The 25,666-nt window shown below is 34.7% G+C and overlaps 2 protein-coding genes across 7 annotated transcripts in view; one reads left to right on the top strand and one right to left on the bottom strand.

The window, feature by feature from the left end:
• Window positions 1-973: 973 nt before the first annotated feature.
• LOC106102738 (AN1-type zinc finger protein 6) lies at window positions 974-19,801 on the bottom strand. Of its 6 annotated transcripts, XM_013282302.1 has the most exons (6): window positions 19,699-19,743; window positions 19,462-19,498; window positions 17,261-17,398; window positions 7,050-7,385; window positions 4,110-4,280; window positions 974-1,168 (listed from the first exon to the last, which is right to left on the bottom strand). In XM_013282302.1, the coding sequence occupies exons 4-6, from the start codon at window positions 7,146-7,148 to the stop codon at window positions 989-991; spliced, it is 450 nt and encodes a 149-aa protein (XP_013137756.1). In that variant the 5' UTR covers window positions 7,149-7,385; window positions 17,261-17,398; window positions 19,462-19,498; window positions 19,699-19,743; the 3' UTR covers window positions 974-988. The 6 variants fall into 6 exon arrangements, with proteins under 6 accessions (XP_013137756.1, XP_013137755.1, XP_013137754.1 ...); XM_013282301.1 differs by lacking the exon at window positions 19,462-19,498 and having other exon boundaries at window positions 19,699-19,801; XM_013282300.1 differs by having other exon boundaries at window positions 19,462-19,793.
• Window positions 19,802-20,975: 1,174 nt separating this feature from the next.
• The window catches only part of LOC106102741 (phenylalanine--tRNA ligase beta subunit), a 7,422-nt gene continuing 2,731 nt past the window's right edge, over window positions 20,976-25,666 (top strand). The window contains 8 exon segments of the mRNA XM_013282306.1: window positions 20,976-21,174; window positions 21,270-21,325; window positions 21,468-21,625; window positions 22,023-22,179; window positions 22,664-22,840; window positions 23,376-23,555; window positions 24,250-24,425; window positions 25,037-25,229. Of these exon segments, the coding sequence (XP_013137760.1) occupies window positions 21,117-21,174; window positions 21,270-21,325; window positions 21,468-21,625; window positions 22,023-22,179; window positions 22,664-22,840; window positions 23,376-23,555; window positions 24,250-24,425; window positions 25,037-25,229 (1,155 nt within the window). The 5' untranslated portion in view covers window positions 20,976-21,116.

Here is a 25,666-nt window from a genome sequence, read left to right as displayed (position 1 = left end):
TAATTAAAACCCCACATCTAAATACTTGTTCAATAAAATACATTGTTTATAACTGTCGCACTTGTATAGTTTAGTCACTAGTTAGTGTTGAATTTTGGTATAAAAATTCACACAAAAACCGCAAAAGTTTTCAACAACTCACGTTAATTTATACCTATGGCAATATTTGGTATACATTTTTGTACTGCTTTTATTTGAGTTTATAGTAATTGTAAGACAAATAGATAAAACTTTGACTAAGGGGACCCTTAGTGGGACAGGACATCTATATAAGCCTATGCTCAGATAGCTTAAAAGTAATGTTAGTGAAGTCCCAATATCCGGTGCTTCCGTAACATATTTTATACGTTGGATTATCTGACAATTTACAAGCGTTGTGGGATAGGCCCTTAGTATTCTGCGTCTAAGATCGTAAGTCATGTTGATTGTGGATGTTTATATAAGCATTAGAGTTTATAAATATGCATCTAACAGATATTGTATAATATGCAGGCAACTTCAATGTAACCTTTTGAAGTGCACGCGATATCAATTCATTAATATAAACACATTCATTGCGCAACTACTAGCTATGCCCACATTAGAATATCGTGATAAAGTTTAGACGTGTCGTATACTGATGCCACTCATTTCATACAAAATATCAGAAAAAACTAAGTCATAAGGCAGGTGAAAATTATGTATTTCACATTTGCAATCTAGGATACACCTCATTTATTTCATCATTACATCGTTTACTTATCAAAATTTTAGGATTGTCCGCTCTATTATTTCTTTTATAAATTAACAGTTCGCGAACACCGTAGACTAAACTATCGCACAACTGTTTAGTCTCGCTTTGATTCCGATAAGCTTGTATGGAGGTGCGCACACTACTCGATTTTTAGTTGTTCAAGTAAACAGTTGAATTGTCTGCAAAACAATCGACAACCGCACAACAGTTTTTTAGTCAAAGGTGCACCCGCTCTTAAGTAGGGAAACGGAACTATTACTTATCAGCAAAACAGCAATAAATTGACAGTTTACCTGTGAGTCCAACCTTCTTGCGGCAGACGGCGCACCTATTCTTTTTCTTCTTGTCCTTGCTGGGGTCCTTGTCGTCGGCGTCAGTGTCCGAAGCGCCGGTGCTCGCGCCACTCGTGCCCGCCCCGCTCTCCTCTTCTAACTTCTGAAATATACACAAACTCACCCTTAATCACAACATACACAAATACAAAGAAGTAACAAAAATGACAAAGATAAAAAAAATTCAACAAATTCATAACATACGTAAAACAAATTATATGTGTTTGAAATATGTGACAAATACGGAAACTAAGGATAGTGAGAGATATCACATTGTATAAAGGTTAAAATGAATCGACAACCAAATGCGTTAAACAATACGTTTAAAGTAAAAGAAATGAATGTGTTTCTAATACTAAATAACACTCTCAATGTCCTGTTCCAATCCAATGTTAAAACAATGACACTTCTCGACCAACCCTTTTTAGGTTCTTTTTGACACTAGTCAATGACGAACGTTCGTCCTTCTTATCGAATTTGACGGCTGAATGTTTAATCTTGTCTCGTATATCGTTTGCTTTGAGAGGTTCGACGAAATCATTCTGTATTTTGTCGGGAGTGGGTTCAGCTCTGGCTCGCAACGCGTCTTTCTTGTCTTTCTCGTTGGCCCCGTCAGGGGTAGGCAGGGGGTCGTTGATCTCAACCCCGCGCCGCTTGCTCTGGAAGCTTTTAGACCGAGACACGCTCGTGTCGTCGGCTCCCGAGTTGTTATTACTAGATTTACTGTTACGACGCAGAGCTTTCTTTAATATCCTCTTCCCTTTCGACTCTTTCTTGCTGGGATCATTTTCCATTATTCAAGTTTCATTTTCTCAGTTTTGACATGTTGACTGCAATCAAAATACGTTTAAAACCAAACCATTTCTTGTGTACCGAATTATGAATTATTAAATCGATAAATACGTATTAAATGTTACCACATAATGTCCACAAACGGATTTGCCGTGTTATTCGACCGAGTTGCAACGGTAACTTACATATTTCATTTTTTATTTAGATTTTTATTGTAAAATTATTAGTTTTATATAAAGTACGAGTTTTTAAATTTTCTTCGATATATCAATAACGTCCACTTGACATATATTTATTTTTAAATTAAACGTCACAATGTCAAAATGAGAGCAAAGAGTTTTTTTCTGGTAAAGTATTTTCATACAACAATAGCGCGTGTTGCTTTTCATACAACTTCGGGTACACGGCTGCGCGTGTCACAATTCTTTGCTTCGCGTGACTTGTCTGCATTTCTCATTACTTAATATAATTGCACACAATAGTGCTAGTTCATTATGGATAACAGACATTTTTTATTTTACATAGTAACAAAGTTTGTTCTTGTAATTAGCCGTAAGTAGTTGTATACTCACGGTTCGTGGAAACAATGTTTTGTAAATCATGAAAATCATGGTATTACAGAGCATGGACGAACCACGAGTAGAGCAAAGTTACATTTCCCTGAAAATAAAAGCTAACAAGTTTATTTCAAGAAACATAATGGAATAAACTTCATTTTTACTTCCATGCACCAAAACTTTCATAAAACTAAACTTAAATATTAATATTTTTTTTACATCACGGGGAAACTAAAACAAAATACTCCTTAATTTGCAATAACAAGCTAGAAAGAAAGCAATGCTAAATTGAATAACACAATAATTGCACAACATGCTCACGTATAACCTCGTTTTGGGAAGTCGTTTAAAAAGTGCAAATGATAACACCCAAGACATAGTGGAATTGCAACACAGAGAAGTGACTCACGTGCGATAGCTATAGCAAGATAGCATTCGGGGCATTACTTATAAGGCTGCGAAAGCATAAATCAACAACCATTGTGAGACTTCAACCGAAATACGCTGACCATGGCGCCATTGTAAGCTGTTTGTGCAATCACAAACAATTTATGGTCAAAGTTATACCAAACTAACTATTGCTCGCGATTTCGCCCGCATAAATTAAAAAAAATATAGGCTATGTTACTCGCAGATAAATTACCTTTTTAATGGTGAAAGAATTGTTTAAATCGGCCTAGCAGTTTTTACGTGAATTAAATACATACAAAAATCCAAAAACACATGTCTTTCTTCATAATAATATTAGTATATATATATAGATGAGTCATCCAAAATCATCTAACCAACCAAACCAAAAATATAGCAATAATATTTGGTATAACAGAGATGTCCGAACAATAGTGAGAAAGGCTCCCGAAAATTAGTAACCAAAGCAGATAGAAATACACTAAAACTAGATACATTAAACTGTGGTATTTCACTACAAAAGGTAGCTTTATAAAATAGCGTAACAACGCACATATCTTTGAGAACCGTTCGTACCTACTACACCATGCAACTATATCCAAATTCCTAACATCAGTTTTGAATCTAGATACATCAGAATTAGTACTTATATTAATTTTCATCGTTATAAATGCGGCATATTTCGAGGTTCGTGTTTAAAACAACAATAATTCGCGAGACGTGCTACCTGCACGTGTAAAGTCACGAACAACATTTATGTAGCTGACGTACGGAGAATGATGAAACTCGATAACTTGCCCATAGCCGTTTGTGTCAATTAATTGAAGAAATTATAACGGCCACGTGCATAAGTAAAATGTTAATAAAATAAAAGCACCAAAAACAATGGTAGAACAAACATTTTTAATTTCACAAAAGCGTTAAAATATGCACCTAATTATTTAAAATACAAATTAAAATTTAAAAACATGCTTAATGTAACATTACGTGTTAAAAATCATTTTTAATGAAAATTAACGATTTTATTGACTGATGTTATACCATTATATCCACGGTGAACACGATCGTCTGAATTACCAAGTTCCATCACGCAGTTAGTAAATATGCTAAACAATCTGATACTGCTGTATAAATATTTTCGAAACACATTTTATGTTATCAATGAAGTGCAGATCAATTGACCCTTGGGTAGAAATTACTTGAATCCAGAATTATCTCCTTCCAAATGTGTTTTCGAGGTACGTGAGGGAACTTGGTAGGTGCATAACAAAGGTATAACGGCCTCACGTCTGTGTGTGTCTGCGGCTGTACGGGCAGGCTGGGCACTGTGGGCGCGGCGGCCGCGAGCGGCGTGGGCGTAGGCGCGGGCGCTGGCGCTGGCGTGGGCGTGGGCACGAACGACGTCGCCACCGGGGACGGCGTACTCGCCGGCGGCTGCTGCTTCTTCTTTAATGCCTCCTGAAATCAATTTGCAGGAATCCATTACTATTCGACTATCTTTTTTAAGGTATGACAAAAATTCAACAACAAAATTTAATAAATGTAGTCACCACTTCATAACAAATTATTAACACGTCCCATGTCGCTAAATTTTTTACGTATGTAAGTAAACTCGCCGTCGAGTTGGAGGCACTAAGTGTTTTTTGCTGAATAATTATATGGTCAAGAGTTACGGAGCCTACTTTTCACTTTTAGTCTAAAAATGAAAAAATAACATTTAAAAACGTGAGTTGATGGTAAAATAATACATTTTTCATTGTTAACTTGTAGTTCCAACTATCACTAAAGCGTGCCTCTTTGTTAGAATTTTTTTTAGTGAAACTTTATTATACAAACAAGTTAAAAGTATTGTAAGAACGATTCTTTAGTTTGTCGGACAAAAAACATTTGTAAGAAAATTATTTCAGTGTTGGGTAGGTATCTAAAAACTGGCCACGTCGCAGACTACTTTGTTCGCATACACTTGAAAAGCTACGAGAAAAACACGAGCCGATACAGGGCATTTGCCTCGTGGATCTATCGTACCTCTGATTGAATTGCGCAGAAAATTGTTTTGCCAGATTTTGAGTATTAATTTATAAATAGATTTTAGAAGCGATTGAGTTTATTCCCTAAATGTGATGCAGTAATGTTGTTATATCTATTCTGAAGTGCAGATATTTTATTTCATTTCCATAGATTGGTAGTACTATAGGAGATAATTTTTGCGTAATATACGGTTATCAATAATTGAAACCTAAAACAACACAAACTTTTCTATTTGGTATTATCTTTATTTGCTAAAATTAGCAATTATTTATAAATCAAAACATAGAAAACCAGTTCTTTCCAGACAATCTCCACCGCTTTTTACAGCTTACATGGTCATATACTTCACATTATTAATAGTATATTAGATACTATTACTCATTTTATAGTATTTGAGGTTGTGTTTAACATTGTGTAGTAATTAGTAATCCGTCGTGTATAACGAATAGTTTGAGCACAGCGTCATGGCATTGTTCCCGCCAGTCGCGGCTCCGGCAGTGACCTCCAAGTTGTGTACTTTTGTAATTAAATTATGCAACAACCTTAAAACCTCGCGAACTTGTCGTATAGTTTAGCACATTCGTTTGATCAAATAATACGCATGAAATTTTATAAGGTCTCCTGCCGCGTATTAACTCAACCGACTTCATCTTTAAATTTCTTTCAAAGAGTAATTGTGCAATAAATAGCTGATATTTATTTCCAGTAACATGAAAGAGATTCGCAGAAGTGATGCATGTTACAATTCCTTTTGATACGTTTTCTTCAAGTCCTATCTATTAAAAACATTCTTAGCAAACAACAAATACAAGCTAAATTTAAATTTCTACATTAAATACATGCGCTTCTTAATTAGCTTATTTCCCACGTTATGTGAACAGTCCGCAATACTTATATTTAAAAACGGCTTAACTGCCCTGGACCTCCCTATTGTTAATATTAGCGTCTTGCAACTGACTAATTCAATAGCAATATGGGTACCGCATTTTTAGCAACCGAGCCAACATGGATTTAGTAATCCAATGTACCTTGAAAGATTGTATGGAGTGGAAACTTTATACGTTTCGTGACTCGTTGTCTGTAATGTTACTAAATTATTCCTTGCATTCCATTTAACACTGCAAGGGAAAAACTTTTAAGCCCACGCAAACAACCAATTGTTGAGGTCCAAGCCAAGCATCTATATAATTTTATTAGGCTTTATTTCATTGTGATTATCAAATGGTTACACTGAACAGAAGTGCGAAAAGTGAGATAACAGAAAAAAATCCACTAAATAAGCCTATAATTGATACTATTCATTATAGGAAAATATAATAACTTTTCGTTAGTAGAGACAAATCATTATTAGATTTGGATAACAGGAAGTTCCTTAGTCCGGACTTCCTACATCTAATAAAGAATAACAAGTAATACTTGCTCGCCTCGTGGCTAGCGTGTACTTGTCTCAGTAAACACGACACTTATAAAGCCCTTACTTAAGCAAAAGGCTCATAAGAATATAAGACATGGGGAGTTTGTATAGGTGAAATTTCTTCTAAGAATCCATATTAAACGGTCGAGTAAAATAGACTGAAAAGGGATTCCTTAACTACTCGATTCACGAATACTGCTTATGACAGTTTCTAAAGTTCAGAATCTTCACGCACATCATCGCTCCAATTCAAAGTCAAATGTAAGTTACAGAAGGTCAACAGGCCCGAGCGTGTCTCGGAGAGTCATTAAATATTTCCACATAGCGCATTCAATGCACGAGCATTTTATTAAAAAATAAAAATCAACGTAACGACCATACGTGTTCCTAGACGAAGGTTACCAACCACAATAATTATTATTTTAGCTTTGCCGCGATCAATCTCGAATACTAACATTTCGTAACATTATTTTACATTAATTAAGCGTGTAGTTGTTATAACTATTGTGCAAATGCATTTACTAAGAAAATTACAACGAACAAAGTCGAGATATTTGGTTTAAAAAATAAAAATATAAAAAAATACTAGTCACCTTTAGATGTTCGATAAAAAATCAACAAACTGGTATCTACAGATCTGTATTCGCTCTACATGAATATCTCATTAGATGCAGCAAACAAGTTATGAATTTACTAATTATTATTCTATTGCTATTTATTTTTTAAATCTTTGCTATTTTTTAAATTGTTGACTAAGGTCAATACGAGTTAAATAATATTTTTACCTTAAAGCAGACTGAGCAGAGGCCGTCAGTGGAGGGGTTGCCGTAGAAGCCACATCCGGAGCGGCAGAGCGCCTCCATCGGATTCGATTCTCTCTCCATATTTGCACGATAATTTCACGTTACAACACAACAACAAAACTGTCCGAGCAGTCAACAACAGTACGATTGCACAAAAGTATATTGCACTTTATTGTCTTAACACAAAACTGCACAATGAGCACGGAGTTCAACCTTGCAATTTAGTCGGTCCCTTGTATGCGCACGGGTCTGCACGCACGGGCAGTGGCTTCCCTTGCCGTCTTACTACTTCTTTCTGTGTCAGGAACGCGGAGGGCCCTGGAACAAAACAAATAACTTAAATTAACGGTGCAAGGATTAAGTTTCAAATCAAGTCATAGGACACAAATTACCAATGATCAATTTTCACGTGACATAAATATTGTGTACTGTAATTTATGCAAAGACAGTTATAAAATATTCTATTCCCATTTGATGATTTTAACAATAACTAAATGCTTCCCTTTATTCTAGTGAACTATGTCTGAACAAATAGAGACACACGTTATTATTTACGTGTGTACAAATATAAGACTGACTTAAAATTAAATTGATATTAGTATAACAATATGATTTTACACAATATGTTCTATAACATTTGAACGAGATGAAACGGTCATGACACGACACGAGTTGTAATAATCAAGAGTTAATAGAAAGCTGATCTGCGTCTCGATTTCGTAGGGGCGAAGCATAATATGCATAACGACAAGTTTGCATAACAAGAGAGAGCTATGGTCTAAGTGGAACGCGGCTAAACGGAGCATGGCCTGCGTCAAGGTCTCGCCAGCGCCACGCCAACCAGATTCGAGCCCCGCACACCCGAAACTACAATGACCCTGCTGTACAAATATGGACAATACCATATTTCTATCTACATAACATCGGTATATTTCATGGAATTTGTCAGAAATATTAAAGTATTTATGTCCGAATGATATTCAAATTGAACAGCTTTAATAACATTTAAAAGTTTGTTGTTAATACACTATCTAGATAGATAAAATGAAATGTCTATCTATATTTGCACGAGTTGGAAGATAAAAAGTAAAGGTTATCATTAATTGGTTTTATTACCATTGAACATTTTTATTCAAATAACATAAAAGCAATGACATTTTCGATTTGTCTAATGTGCATATGAACACAAGTGCGATTTGATGCGAAACAGCCCTATGGTAATTCCTTTAGCCTACAAGTTATTTCTAACATCAATGCTAATCAGCGTATACGTCATTTCAGTATCGATAATAAAAAATATAAATGAATTGTGTAGTATTACGTATTTTACGTACGCATACCTAGGCACGTAGAAATCACCTAAATCATTAAAGCATTACAATTCTCATAGCGTAAAAGTGAAATCATTGCAACTACGTTGCACGCGTTAGCAAACACTTGGTACGAAAGAGTGAACAAAATGCACAGCGCATTCGCACTTAATTGATGTTAGCGAATAAATGCGGATTCGACGTATTGAAGAGTTGATCGGTCCAACAGTTCAAATTTGCAATCCTTGTCTAAAAGAAAAAAAATATCCGAGAAAACCACGATTATGTGTACTATAGTTGTGGAGTTGCAGAGATTATTTATTTTAAAAATGCTTATAAAATTGCTATTAGTAATATAATCGTAGATGATAAACGAACGAACGTGTTTGAACCTTCTTAATGCATAACATGTAGCCTTTAGACAAAGAAATGAAGTTACCAAGTTGCCGTTACATTACAATCTAATACGTCATAAGTGATTAGACCTTAAGAAGTAAACTTTTAAAAGGTTTAAGTATAACAAAGAAATTGAGTCACTGGTAACGGTGTATAATAACGATGGCCGCAGATAGGTTGTGTTTATGGATATCTGGGGGGAACCTATTATAACCAGTAATGCACAAATGACAGGGTGAGATAATAGTTAAGTGTAGATAATGGATGAGTGTTTACTTGTTTATAAGTTATGTAAACTCGCGCCTACATATATAATATGGATAAATCCAAGTATTTCACAACTTTCTATTTCCGGTATTGATTTTCAAATCTATCTACACAACTTGGCTTTTCCCACTATAAATAATGTTAACGAATTACAATAGATCTTCATCTTTACAAACTGATATTACTGCTTATCTTTTTAACAGAAATACGTAATTTTCCCTACGCTATAACAGATGAGTAAAGACGTATATCAGGATTACAGAAACCACATCAAATTTAGAACAGATATTAAATTTATATAAATTTTGTATTCCCGCAGTATAAGTAGTGTTAGTGATTCACTCCAGACGGTAACCGGTGCGGGCCATTGCGGACTCTGCAGCACATGGCTTAGCTCGATCTCATCGCGCTCCACTTATATTCCACGCAGGTCAAAGTCCAGTTACATATGTTGCCGCTATTAATGCATCGCCTTACACACATTATCTGCACATTTTAAACTTTTAAGTTATACCGCACTTAAAGCGCTTAACTTGTCGAAAAGTGAACTATAGCGTTGATTTTAGTACTAAATCTTACTAAGTGGTAATTTGTGCCTCCGAATGTGGCATTAAGGCAAAAATTCGCAGCTGTAGCCAACAATAACTGACTTACAACGGGTTAATAACTAATATAGATTTATATCCGTTCTATTATTATCTCGTGCTACCTAACCGCCTAAACGAATTGGCCTATTTTGAGGATTGAGGTGTCATTCGATTCGGTTCATTCCTTGAATGAACTAACGTATCATGTATTCTTTTACAACAATAATTTGTATAAAAACTAACAAGCCAAAATATCTATAACCACCGAAATAGTTATCAACTACAATCATGACAAAATAAAAAAATAATTTTATCGCATTGTATGAAAAGTTTGAACATTTAGGTCAGGGTTGTTACACACTTTTGGCAACGCAATAAACGTTTCCAATAGACAACACTATGTTTTTGTACATGTTAGTCGTCAATGGAAACTCACGGTGTATTTAAAATGTCTTATGCAAATCGATCTACTTAACACTAATCAAAATGTTTTTATTTATTCATTATTTTGCTAACATAAAATTCATCAAATATTGCAAGTGCGGCAAAGGGTGATGCTATCATCTTATCACAATGTCATGACTCGAAATTTCAAAGGATAAACACAAGCGCAAACACTGATAATGTTGCCAGAAGAGAAGCAAATAAATTATAATGATTCACGAGAAATATGCGTGCCTACATATTATTTGATCATCCACATCGTACTCTTTAATCTTGCAAATGAATTGTCACAAATATTCTCCCCGCTTGAAGCAAGATAACTGTAACTTACGTTTAAGGAGGTTATGTTTATTGCGAGCTAACTAGAATGACAGAACCTGGAAGACTATAATCTGAATAACAAACATTACAAACAACTTCATATTGCGACCCAATATATAGATATTAGGAATTGCGTCGTTACTGATAACAATTGTATTCGAATAGTATGCAATCTGCTTTAAGGTAAAATTATTATAATATTAGTATTATAAATGCGAAAATTTAGATGGACGAATATTTGTTAGAAGGTATCTACTATCTACAAAACAGCTCGACGATCTCGATGAAAACTGGCATACATATAGAGCATAGCCTGAAAGGACACAGGCTACGTACAAAATTTTCTTTAATTTTACAGAGACGAAATCGCGGACAAAAAGTAGTAAATAATATATGGGTGATAAATTACATTTGACATCCACAAGACAAGAGTTAATAAGAATTGTGTCGGAAACTAGATATATAGTCAGATAGTTGTCTCAGGCATCACTTACATATGTCAATTACAAATATCTTGGCTTAAAATTAAAACAAAAACTACACTGCGTGTTGCATATTGCTGTGAACAAATTCAAAGATAGGCGCGCAGTATCGGCTCGCGGTCGGCATGTGTGCCAAGGAGAACATTCGATTAGTCGGAAACGTGACGCTCACTCACACTTGAAACATCAATACATCACCAAAGCGTATAGTTTTTAAACGACGTTGTACCCCACAACAAATCTATAATGATATATCTAGTTTGAAGGAACATCTTGTGCTTGTTTCGTGACCTTCATTGCCATTTATGTTATGTAAGTCGAATGCATAATAAATATCTATGAACGAATACTTAGTCAAGAAACAAACTAAGATGAGCTGTTGATATATGATTTTACCAAAAGGAAACCAACGAGGTATAATTTAACAGCAGTATTTATGAAGCTGCGTTATAATATTGTTATAACAAAACTGTGTAAAGCGATTGTCCATTGGATGGACAAATTTAAACTGCACGCTTATAACAATGAGTTTTTGTTCATTGAATGGACGTACAGAAAGACGTCGTACGATATCTGAACGAGTCTTGACAGCAGGATATCAGGAGACAAGATTATATTAGACGGTAAACCTTCCGAATTAGTGGACAAACCTAGTTACACCTAACATTACACATACCGAGTAGAGAAAACATTGCAGAAGATAAATGTTTACAATATTCAAACCGAATATTAGCTGCAATAGACAAGAACTACAATTCAATGTCTAACTTTGGTGACATTACTGCGACTGGATCCGACCAATACGGCATTATAATGCAAATTTGAATGACGTCACAATACAATCGACTCTTGAAGAATTAATAAGCAAACAAAGAGTGTCCATTGACAACGGTCTAGAGTAAACAATGAGATGGAGCAGAGTTCTAACGCGAGGAGGCGCGGCGGTGTGCGGGGCCGGGCGGCTCGGCCTGTATGCGGCGCCCCGCTGACCCACATACAGCATGAGCTACGCAATCCGCGCTCGACCCGCTTCGCCCTGCCCTGCGCCTTACTATTATACCACTGTGTTTATTCATGTGCTCTGCTGGAGATAGCCCCTTTGTAACTTAAGAAAAACTAACTCATTACCAACAAGACAATGGACATATAATTCTGTTCGCACCTGTCCTATAAGAACTGAGTTAAATGATGAAATGAACAACTTGAATTTCAAAATATTTTGACAATTATAACACAAAAATTACCTCGGTTGAGGTCTTGCCAAGTATATCTTTGGTAATCCAAGCCATAAGCGAACAAATATTGGTGTACTGAGTACGCTACATAAGGTGACCTTTGAATGTTTCAAGTCATTACACCAATAGGTTCTTGATACGTTATCATCGCAGACTGTCTCAATAGAATAACTATTCCACTAACTACACTAAAGCAAGGAAATATATATAATGATAGGCTTTCCTATCTAGCATTGGATGAATGCGACATTGATCTTTACGTTTTGTTATGCAATAATGACAAATAAAAAATAAACGTTACCCACAATAAAAAAATCGGTTTTATAAAAAGTAGCTCAGTAGGGGAGGCCGGGAGACATGTGTGCTCGGACATATTTTTTCTTAATCCGTTTTGACTCGAACAAAAAACAACTACCTCAAACTTAAAGACGATCACCCACGAATACATCGACTTATTTAACTAAATAACAATGTTTGCATAGCAATATTTTCAAAGGCAAAATTAGAAGGATTTATCTAATGTTTAATTTATTCGGCACACTTCACAGATAATTAAAAGTTACTGCAGAAGTTAAATAAAGACTAACTTTTTAAATTTAGCACTACGTCCCGTATTGAGGTCAGGTATATAGGGCAGGCAACTAGTCCGAATTTGATATGACGCGTTCAATTGATTGAGTTTAAACTGCCGAGACAAGATACGAAGTCCGGCGAGCCGCCCACCCAACGGTAATTGTAACGGTAACACGAAAATCGTGCACCTACATCCAATAAATCCTACCAAAAGTCACAAGGTTCAATTCTCTGTTCCCTATATAAACCAGCTTACACAGTGTCGTAACAATTGAATACATTTCTCGATGGTACTTGAAGTAATAAACTTGACATTCAGTCTTTAAATGGTGAACTACTAAATTGCCGGAAGTTACCATGAGCCCGACTTATTGTCGGAACTTTTAAATAGACTGCTCCTAACAGTTTATAGATACAAGTGGAATTATTGTTAGAATACATATATCAACAGAGTTTGTGAACATAACATTAAATTGTTATCAAACAAAAACGAGTAAATTCCAAAACAGCGAAACAAGGTCAACAAAATTACCCTCTTCCAAGACGTCGACATAAAAAAACTAACAAACGCGATTCAGCGTAGTACCTATATTAACAACATAAGTCTGCGGCGGAAACGTCACAGACCAAAAATAGCAGAGCCAGGGTCTCACATCCGATGCTTCCGTGAAGTATCGCAACGTGGAAGTGTTTGTTCCGAGAGGCGATCATGAATCAACAGGGTCGATCAACAAAGCGAGTCGTTTAAGGGAAGGACAATGACATTAGCATTAGGAGGAAGACGTCGTCAGCGGTGACGGCGTGCAGCGCGGCGCACCGCAAGATGGCCGCCGCGACGTCAGCTGATCGCACGCGCAGCTGTACGCGCTCGCATATCGCTCTCTCTTTCGGAGCAAGCGATTAACACAATAGAGCGTTCAAACATACTAGCGAAACAATCAACGCCTTTGCAAAATACCGTCGCGATATATGTACCAACTTTACATATATCTCTAAAAGGTATTTTGATACAGATCTCTATTAAGAGGAAACTCAATATAAAACAAATGAAAACCATTATTTCAATTGATCTGTCAAAGAAAATAAATCATCGGTAATTACTTGAAACAACTTAATATGCATACGACAACACAAGAATTTATGAAATAGATAATCATGAAGGAAATACGAGATTTAGGGAGATATAGTAGTATAAGCCTGGGGGTTCACTTAAACCTATTAGATAACTTATAATTGTACCTTTTTGATTTTATCTACGTAATGTGCGATGCTCTATTAAAATATTCCATTCATTAACAACTAACGAGAAACTCTGAAACTTCTATAACGTTGTACTTTATTACCATACGAATAACAATAAGGTTTAGGAACTAGTAATCATTAAAAATCCTATTAGATGAATTACATCTGCCAAGAATCCGGAAATCATAACCCACGTAACAGAAATTAATTGAATACTGATATGTTTCTAATTTATTTTACGTTTGTATTCTGTACTTACAGCATATTTTATTCTAGTGTTTTGATAGTAATTGACTAAAGTATACAATAATAATCAATTGAATAACTTTGACAAAATAGATTTTTTCCGATTTATAAGAAAAAAAACTCGAATATCGATATTCATATCTCGGTTGACAAAAACAGTCGAACGATACAAATTGCTTTGCAGTTCGTGACACGTGAGGGCAACGACCTTCTGACACCAAGGTCGGATCGACGGCCTTCAGACATCCTCGTCTAGCTGGCACAGCCTCCGACCATCCCGCGAGGCAGACGCACAGAAACACACGCACACTCCGCCACAAAGCATTACCTTCAGACGAGAACGTGATCTCATGGCCACGTCGGAACTTATACTCGATGTTTAACACGCGCACGATTAATCGACAAAGGAGTGGAGCACTAATAGGCACTGTTATCTAAATGATAAGTTGTATTAGTTGCAATTACTGGAGCGAGAGAACTTTGTAAAACGGACGACGGCCTCTTTGGAGCTCCGTCTCGCGCGACGTTCCGTAGTCTACTGAGCGAGGTGAGGCGAGCGGCCGCGGCGCGCCACCAATTCGCGTCATTGTATTTATTCACACGCACGCACTCACCAATACAAACAAACCGCTGGCCGCTAGCTGATAAACACATGCCCAGAGAACCACCTCGATAGCAGGCCTCATATCACTACCACCGCTATACATAGTCGCTCTACTGCGCATTAATTGTGCTGCTCCTTGTTTCAAAACTATAGTGAAATTGATGAGTCACGCAGGAGTAAGTGAATCACCAATTTTTTAAACACGATCGCGATTCCGTGCACTGACGTCATTAATTGCAGTGAAATTTCGAATTAAAGTTTTATAGAAACAGCACGAGTAATACAAATGAAAAAAAAAACTGTAAAATGGTAAAACCTAACGATTCGAAAAAGTGTTATTTACATGAAATTGTACGTGTTAATTTAATTTAAAGTACATATATAAATAATGCAGTATGATGTGTATGATAACGAGAAATTTTTATTCGTTATTAGAGTCGACGCCGCGGCCTATCGCCGTTAATAAAATTAGCTTCAATCGTACTAATGATTGATTCTTCGTGCCAAGAAATACTTGTTCTACCCAATGAAACGTTAGTATGGGTTGTTGATTTTTATTTTATCGTTTAAGAGCTTTATGGCCTTGTTTACCAAACGAATAAACGCGTAGAAGTTTGAAATCGCAAATACAATATAAACAAAGCTATAAGAACGCGGGCCGGTGCAACGAAGGCGACGGACGCAGACAAAGCCGTCGGCGCGAGTCGTCGATCTCCCCCAAATTAGTCCTGGGCCGGGGCGCTGACCCCGAGGCCACGCACACCGCTGCATTCATCTCGTGCACACCACGCACTCGCGCACACATTCACAATACCGAACAACACTTGGATCGTTTAAAACAAACAAATTCTATCAAACCACTCGTCCCTATGCAACATCACAAAAATTAAAACAAGGTCAATGAAACAGTAACACGTGGGAACGCTTAGTGAGACGCAGTACATTCTCACAAATCACGTGGCCCTGGCCGGCAGAACAGCGCGCAAGCCGCCAAGATAGTTGGCTGGGAGCGTCGCCACCTATAAATCTGTTGCTACGAAGGGGATCGGCCAACATAACTATGGTTGTCGAGAAACATGCCATAACTACAAAAACGTACATAATCATATTTAAGTTCTGCCGTTAGTTCAAATAAGAATTTCTGTCTCAAAGCAGCAAAATAATAATTTTAATTTCTGACATCCTAATTTTGATTTGCGTGCCAATATGTTTCGCGGGGGGAAGCTATTTAATAATGAAACCGGTAACCAGATTACCACAGCTAGGCGACTAGGTGGTTGCCATGTGGCAGACAAAGTGATCGCAGCTGTGCTTTGGACCACGAAGGACGCACTGGTATGGGTGCGCGGACAGCGCCTAGGGTTTCCAAACTTCCGGATTTGTTCTAACTTTGATACAATTATTATTATTTACCAATCAGACAGACCAAATTATTTAAAGAAAAATATATATGTTGTTTCTAAATCTATACTAATATTATAAAGAGGAAAGATTTGTATTTTTGTATGTATTGAAATAACTCAATAACTACTGGGCTGATTTCAAACATTCTTTCACCATCAAAAAGGTAATTTATCTGTGAGTATGATCTATATTTGTATTTGTTACATTGTTAAAGAAAGACAATTTATAAAATTCTTGTATATTCATCTACAAGAAATCTAAACTTACATGGTCACCTGATTAAAACACATCTTTGATACAATTAAAAAGTGGGCCAACCTCTTGATAAAGAACCAACAGCTCTAAAGAGTAAAAAAAGTGAAAGGCAGACTCACTACTTACTTTTATAAACTTTAAACATTCTCTTTTAAATATTATACATTTAAAACAATATAGCTTTTATGCAACTAAAATTTTTACATTATTTTCACAATATTTTCATTGTTATAGCAATTATTTATTGTAATAAATAAATAAACATAAAACATATAAGGAAGTGTAGGACGATGTATCAATTACTATTGCAAGGAACAACTTAAGTTACTGATGTAAATAGAACTGGACACAAACTATGATATTACAATTATCATTGAATCACCTTTCTGAAGTATCACATGTACGTAACAAATACTACATAAATGCCGCAGATTCTTTTTCATTAGATTAGTAAAAAGAAAACAGCTACACTATTAAAAAGATTATTTAGTTATAAATATTTGTAATATTAAACAAGTTAATAATTACACAAAACTATTCTTTGCAGTATATGAGAAAATTTAAAATGTATTGATTTCACATCCTAAATATGATACAAGGGTGGTATAGTTTCACTCAAACTAACATAATTGCATAAACATTTACTGATTATTTGTGCGGTAACTTTAAAGTGAGTACCAATTTAACTGTAACACTAAACTAAACAACTTTATAAGGGAACATGGATATTTCAACTTATGCAACAAAAAGTGTCACATTAAAAAAGATTCCATAAGATGTGACTGTCTCCATCTTTTCAATTGATATAATATATTGAAAAATCTTACCTGCTGTTGGGAAAGTTTATTCCGTACTAGACAAATGTCTTTCCAAGTGCGCAGGCCCTTCAGCTCACAACCAGGCGACACCACGTCTGTGCAGTTGAGGTCAGCATCCAACGGCATCACAATGAATGGTTACACCACCTGTAACATAAATTATGTTAAGTAAAACGAATCATTAGCTAAATTCATCATGTGCATACAAATGTTACTTTACATAGAAATCATGTAATGTAGTGGTTTGTTATGTAATTGTTATATATTTATGGTTTAGAGAAATTGGATGTAAATGTATTTTATTAGAAAATGTAATGTTGAAAATCAGATTATCATCTTTATAGTCATTAACTGACAGTTTTTATTTCATATAAATTGGCCAAACAAAACCAAAGACTACTGGTATGGTTGGTAAAATCTCATTTATTTTATTCATGTTAACAAAATGCATTAATTTTTAATATTATCTGTTGTGGTTTGTGATAATTTCTAGTAATAAGATTATTTGTAGAAAAAATAAATTATGTGCATTTTAAATTTTTTACTCTTTTAGCTATTCTTGTTGTGTCAATGTTACTATCTTGTATAGCCTCAATAGACAAGACAAAACAAAGATTATAATAAGAGGCAAACAAGAACCCAAAAATATCTTTGTTCAGCCAGTTTCCTTTGGCATCAGATACAGCAATGTACATAAAGGAACAAAAAGCCACTTCAAATATTTACACATTAGTAGCACAATCAAACAATTGCTTTGTTTCCATTTCAGCCACTTTGTATTGAGAACAAAGATGCATTTATCATGTGACCATATCAAACCACTACACATCATATGAATTTATTATATTTTTGAGCCAAAATATAAACTGCATAAAAATAATTAATATCTTGTAAGGGATGTGAAAGCAAATATACAAAAAATATTTTTTTTTAGCTAGACATACCAAGTTTTAGCATATTACACAAGTAACATAGTATACCTTTTTAAAAAAGTGGATGTAAAAGTTCTTCAAACTTTATATCAAGAGTTTTACATTTTCACACTATAAAAAAAGGTTTATACAGACTTCATTTTAATTCTTATGCATCTAACTTGATCAAGATTGGATATTATTAAATTGATTACATTTTACGAAATGGCAAAGTTTCTGCTACTTTTAAATGTAACTTTTCTGCATGTGCTGTTATATTTGTTGTATGTACACCCACAGACAAAATAAAAATCAATTACAGGTACTGCTGCTTAAAGAATCTACAAATTAGGTCAAAAAGTTTTGAAATAAATGAATAATAAGCATGTAACATTTACAAATGTTTTGTTAGTAACACACAATTTAGAACATTTGAATGTTTTAAATAAGTGGGCTTGTGTAATATGTATTTACAGCTGTATGTATGAATATAAATAGATCAATTAGTATAATTATGATCAAAAAGACACTGCAAATAAAATAAAGCACACTGCTGCTTATGTGTTAATGAAATATGTTAGTCTTTTATTAAGCAACTTTATTTTGCAAGTAGTATACAGAGAAATAATGACATAAATGTGGGTAGATGAAATTTATTACTTAAAGAAAAAATGCAAATTTCTAATATGAATTTCATTTGAGAAGTTTGGTAACATTTAAGCCTTTACTATGGAATATAACAATCAGAATTGAGTAAAAAATACTTGAACATACTGGTATGGAATAGTCCTCAAAATCAAAATAGTTTTAAACAAAAATGTTTTTTGTTCAAAAACTAGTTTGAGACTATGTTAAAACAGAGGCAAAGAAACAACTCCTCACATTTAGTTCCTTTGTTAAAATAATAAATTAACTACCAGGAAGTAAAAGAATTTTACAAAGCACCATTTTTGAGGTTATATAAAAACATTTCAAGTATTTAAATATACATGACTATTAGTATTTTTCCACTTAACTACAACGGAACACTAGCAAAAAAAAAGTTACAGAAAGTTTTTAGTCCCACGTTCGTAACAACCAGTAACGTAATGTCTAAATTATTGTGAAACTTAGTGTAAAATGTTAGTATGAGATATTAATTAAAATATATACAACGATTGTTAGCAAGCAAGTGCAACATGGCTCTAATGAGATGATATACGATGATAGTGTCAGGTCTTATGAGCAGAGTTATTAAAGTGTGTAGAACTAGTGACTAATAGCTACAGGACATTTACAACAAATAATGCCAAAATTTACATGAATCGCTCCTTCGGTGCAATCCGTTTGTAGATTGCTGCAGTAATGTTAAATAGAAACAAAGAAAATATTGAAGAACTTCGATAATTGGCATTCACGAAGAAAATGGCGTCATATCACTAGTCACGGAACAAGGTACAATTTCGTCATACGAAAGCACACATCACAAACACAACTAAACACTATCGAAAAACAAAGACATGCTATTAAATGATCTTTTCTTGAGAAATTACTCACTTAGAGTAAGAATTCCAAAGAAAATCATCCAAAAACTTAAAGGACTGATGACAAGGCACTCCACTCACCGTTTGCAAAACCCAGACTACGAATCACGTGACCAGCTAAAGTAGTGTTACCCTCTTCACGTTCCGATTCCGATTTTTTCCGATTGCTCGATTTCATTGCTTGGTCGTGCTCATTAATACGTGCTTGTGGAAAATAAAATAACTGTATAGCCTCCAGTTCACTTATTTATTACGTTTTAGTTGTTGATGGCGGCTACCTACCTGATTTATATTACTCATATGTAAGTGTGTAACTCAAGGGTTCGGTCTATAAGACGATGATAAGATCAGTTCTGTTGAATTGCAGCGACACATCGGCCATCACTCAAAAGAAGGTCATTACCGTTCAAGTTGCTGAAATGAAGATGCTGATTCAGATGTGAGGCGTAACCAACAATCCGCAACGAGTACGTGCGAGACAGCCATGGAGTACGCGACATAGCCGACAAGATGCAGAAGAGTAGGCTGCGTCAGTATGGGCATGTGAGAAGGCCTCCGAATTATATTGGTAATTTGGCACTGCATCTTTCCCTTCCCGGTCAAAGAGGGCAGACCCAAAAAAGTGGAAAGATGTGCTAAGAGACATATGCGAGTGCCAAGTTTCGGATCAGGATGTCTTAGATAGAACGAAGTTGAGGAGATTGAAAAGAAAGCTGACGCCACTACCATATGGGATACGGGCTAGGAAGAGAGACAGAGAGATTAAGTTTATCTAACTACCAAATTATATTCGACTTCGCAGCTTCTAACTAAACATTTTATTTTGAAATTTGATTACTATGAATTGACCCGATGAAATTTTAACTTGAATTTTTCTCAATGACTAGGATATTTTGTAATAAAAGAATTTTCTTTTTAATAAAAGATTCTGTACTTAAAATATTGTAGTTTAGTACTGTTATATATTTCCACAATTGACGTCCTTTAAAATATAGACGGACGGCCATATTAACAATACCTGTAAATTACGGATACATTTAAAACGTATGTGCTACATGGTCGTCTGGTCTCTTACTTTAATATCGCCCTTCAAAATAAATGTTACTAAATGATGTTACTACATACCTGAGAAACACAACACGACGAACCCTCTCTATTTTCTGTATTGTTTAATGATCGATCGTAGAACCAAATTCAATTTAATTTGCGATGTTAAACAGATATCGATTTTTATAATGTTACCCTTATTTTTTAATAAAAATATGCTTATGCACAAAGATTGTTGTCTTGTCAAATGTCACTTTCAATATACGTCATTTTTCTAACCTCTACTTAATCCTAAAGATAAGTTTTAGTGCAAATCCTGACTGAAAAGTGAATTCTACTTATTTCAACAAACATTGAGTTATATTAGACCTCACTAGGCTCAACATGCCGACCATATCAGTGAAACGAGATAGTTTATTCAAAGCTCTTGGACATACTTACAGTAAGTTCTATAATTTAAGTTTATATCAGTATGGATATTTGAAAGTAATCATTTATGTTATTAATAAACTTTATTTATTCCATTTTTTATTTCAGCTGATGAGGAATTTGAACAATTATGCTTTGAATTTGGATTGGAATTAGATGAAGTTGTAAGTATTTTGCCTACTATTATATTACATACAATATTATCCCAATCAACAAAAATAAACTCTTCTTAATACTCTTTAGAGATATAACACTTATCATTATTAATCAATATTAAATCTGATTATGAAATGTAATTTTTTTCAGACAACAGAAAAACAGATGTTGATCAAAGAGCAAGGCGACCAGCAGGCAGCAGCGGATGTCTCTGAAGACATTCTGTACCGTATTGACATCCCTGCCAATAGATATGACTTGTTATGTCTGGAAGGATTAGTCAATGGTATATTAGTCTTCCAAGGAAAGTATGTTCAGCTATTTTTATTTGTATATTCTTACTCAATGTTCACTGTCAATCTCAGAGTAATAAATGGTCACAAAACACTTAATGTCCAACCTTCTATGAGATTTAAGCACTAAGATTCTGCTTAATTAACAATAGTGTAATTCTGAGTATGAAACTAAATTAAAAATTACTAGCCTTTGCCTGTGACTTCATCAATGTGGAATTAAAAACAAATTACAAAGTTTAGTTTAGTAAAATTATTTTTTAAATCCGTCTAGTAGTTTTTAAGTTATTTTAATACATATATAAATACAAATCTTTCCTCTTTATAATATTCTAATAGACAGGCATTATTAGCTTCATATTTGGAATCATTTATATCAATTCTATCAAAATGTATTGTTTGTTAATTTCAGGAAATCTCCACCGCAATATAAGTTCAGGAAATATGAAGACTGCTATTCATTGCATTTAACACCGGCAACAGCACAAATCAGACCATATGCTGTGGCTGCCATCTTACGAGGAATTACATTCACAAAGGAAAGTTATGAAAGCTTCATAGATTTGCAGGTAAACTATGATTTATAGTTATTTTACATGCATATGATGGACCTACATAATGTTTTTTAGTTACATGTAAATACTTTATGTGACAAAATCAATTTAAAAAAAGATTCTTTACAAATATCCTTGGCAACTATGTTATAATTAAAGAGGGATTTTAAAAGACCTCAAACATGCTTATAAATAAGTTTTATTATTAAACTAAATAAATAGCAAACATCATACCAATATTATAAAGAGGAAAGATTTGTATTTTTAGATTTCTTTATGCATTGAAATAACTCAAAAAGACTGGACCAATCATAAAAGTTCTTGCACCATTAAACAGTTATGTTATGACCGAATATAGGAAATATTTTTACCATTTTATTTAATTACACGTGGATGAGGTCACAAGCAACAACCAGTATGTGATAAAAGTAGAGACCAAATGTATATTTTTTCTCTGTCTTATTATTTTATTTAATGATAATATTCTGTATAATTCCAGGATAAATTACATCAAAATATATGTCGTAAGAGAACTCTAGTTGCGATCGGAACCCACGACCTGGACACTATTCAGGGACCTTTCGTGTATGACGCGTTACCACCTAGTGAGATTAAATTCAAAGCACTCAATCAACAGAAAGAAACAACAGCTACGGAACTTATGGAGTTGTATTCTGTAAGTATAAAACTTGAGCCTTTTTAATTATTTTTACATGAATTAATTTTTCAGGGTGATAGAAGCCAGTGACAATATCTGATCCCACACACAAACAGGCATGTTTTGTGTGTAAGTGGAAACATTTAGCGTACAGTTCGATAAGAGTGCTGGTAGCTTGATATTAGTCTTCCTTTCCAAGTCTTATCTTATAGGACAAGGAAGGGAAGGGAAGTCAATTTAAAACGGGATGCATAAGAAAAGATCTTCTTTCTGTATATACCCTTCTATACCGATTGAGAATAGAAAACGCATGTGCAATTGCATATGTCTGGGCAGCGGTAGCTTCGCTATTTCCAATTCGGTTACACTTTAAAAAATGTTGCCAATTTTTGTAAAAACTTATCAGATTTAGAGTGAACAACTAGCTTAAACATTACATTAACCTGAAAAAAACTTGAATGAACTATGTGAATAATAAACATTTGTTGACTAATTTTCTTGTATGCTTAAAATTTCATAAATATTAAAATGTTGTCTATTTACATGTTTTCAGAGTCATCCGCAACTGAAGCAGTACTTAGGCATAATAAAGGATAGTCCTGTCTACCCAATAATCAAAGACAGGAATGGTGTTGTGCTGTCAATGCCACCGATCATCAACAGTGATCATTCCAAGATCACTTTGGACACTAAGAATGTTTTCATTGAATGTACTGCGACGGATCTTACGAAGGTAACAAAAAAATCCTTCTTTTATGCTTTTTAAAAAACACTCAGAAACTAGTGGAAAATTATTTAATTTTGAAAAATGCAAAATAGAAAAAAAAATCATCTTCAATAATTATTTACATCATCAACAATAATTGTAATAATCTTAAAAAAAAGTACAGTTTATTGGATTACTAGCTGTTCCCATGCGACTTTTTTCGCATGAAATTATAATAACATTATTTTTTTGTTTACATTTCACAAATGTCACAAATCAAATGCATAAATGACAACCTTGCTTCCTTAATGTTGGCAGCTTGTATATTATGGTCTCTTTCCCACATGAAGGTGTTTTCCTATTTATTTATTCCCTAAGTTTAATAGCGTGAAAATATATAGCTTAAAGAGTGTCGTAAGTCTAGTGCTTTTTAGTAAAGAAAGTACTATTCAAAAATATGCTGTAATTGCTGACATCCTACGCCACAAAGTAGTTTTTATATTAGTATACAGTATTTAGTATAGAAGTAAAGATAAATCGCATGTACATGTCAAAAAAAAACCAATTGAATTGAAAACTAGTTTAATATGTTAAAATATACATTAAATTAAATGTGAAGCTTTACACTAAGCTAATGCTAAAAATATTGTAAACACTTTTATAGTAATAATCAAATTTTTCGAAAATTTTGATAATAATTTTTCTATTGAATCGATTTCAGGCGATAGTAGTACTGGACACGATAGTGTGCATGTTCTCGGAGCACTGCAGGCCGCAGCACCAGGTACAGCGCTGCAAGGTGTATGCACCAGACGGCTCCTACCGACTCTACCCCGAGCTGCAGTACAGGGAGGAGACCATCAATATCGACACCGCTAACAGATATATCGGCATCAAGTAAGACACTCTTTATATCTATATTAATGTAAACACTGACTGTGCAAACACTCTGGAATTAAAAGTGAAAAGCCTAGTGTTCTTCCAGGCTATCCTCTACATGTATGCAAAATTTGATCGTAATCCATCCAGCTGTTTATGCTACAAACTCTAACAAACATCCATCCATCTAAACTTTCGCATTTATAATATTGGTAAGATTTCAATCACAGCATATTTTTTAAAATAAAATGCTCTAAACTTTAGCTATAGGTTGTTTTCAATTAGGTTTTAAATTACTCGATATTTAATTTAGGGGTGAATTAATTAAAAAAAAATCGTCGTTCTAGAAAGTCAATAGCAAAGATAAAAAGCAAAAATTACAAGTTAATAGCATCAAAGAAAATTGTTGTCCTATAATTTAAACATAGCTTTTGCCCGCGACTCAGTAAACGCGCAATTTAAAACAAAATACCTTGTGTTCTTCCAGGCTGTGTTGTACATCTGTGTTAAATTTCATCGAGATCCGTTAAGCCATTCTGGATATACATTCTAACAATCCATCCATCTAAACTTCCTCATTACGATTTTTGCCTTCCAACGAGAGCTTACACGAGGTTTCTACTGTCTAGTGAGGACGAGTCCAGTTTGGCCAGTCTACTGTCCCGCATGTGCCTGACCACGACAGTGTCGCAGGCCGAGCTGCGCGTGCGCGTGCCGCCCACTCGCCATGACGTCATACACGCCTGCGACTTGTACGAGGATATCGCTATCGCTTACGGGTGAGTAAACTATCACGACTTAGTATCAGCAAAAGGTGACGTAGTTTTATTATAGTGAACACATTTTCGTGGTTCATAATTGTACATTAGCTTAGTATGTATCTGTTATACATTTTACACCGCTTAAACTTTCGTCGAACATAAGAAACGAGTTAAAAACAGTTTAATTCCGATTATTCCCAACCGTCACCCCGCTTTGTCCCCACGCAAGAATAAAATATTTTATCTGTACAACCTTTTAGTTCCACTGTCACCAATGGTGACAGATGGAACCGTTATTAAATAAAATAAGTTCCAGGCGTCCCTTTGTCGCAAAAGGTGGGACGTATGAAACTTTTTATTCTCATCTGTCTCCACATGGGAACAGAGCGAGGTGACGGTTAGGAATAATCCCTCAATCCACGTATTATCCGATATCGGCATCTAATAGTTTTAGACCCATATGGTACTTCGTTTTTATTCACATATGTTTGTTTTTTT

The sequence above is a fragment of the Papilio polytes genome, unplaced genomic scaffold (assembly GCF_000836215.1).
Source record: "Papilio polytes unplaced genomic scaffold, Ppol_1.0 DF823912.1, whole genome shotgun sequence".
NCBI classification, from domain to species: domain Eukaryota; kingdom Metazoa; phylum Arthropoda; class Insecta; order Lepidoptera; family Papilionidae; genus Papilio; species Papilio polytes.
Note: the sequence above shows the minus strand (reverse complement) of the source record. Positions and strands in the feature narration are given on the sequence as shown.

Bases quoted from the DNA above. Each gene is read 5' to 3' on its own strand.
- LOC106102738 (XM_013282299.1), bottom strand. From the start codon at position 1,859: ATGGAAAATGATCCCAGCAAGAAAGAGTCGAAAGGGAAGAGGATATTA. The intron at 1,169-1,484 runs GTTGGTCGAGAA...TGTATATTTCAG, and splicing joins TCAAAAAGAACCTAAAAAGG to AAGTTAGAAGAGGAGAGCGG.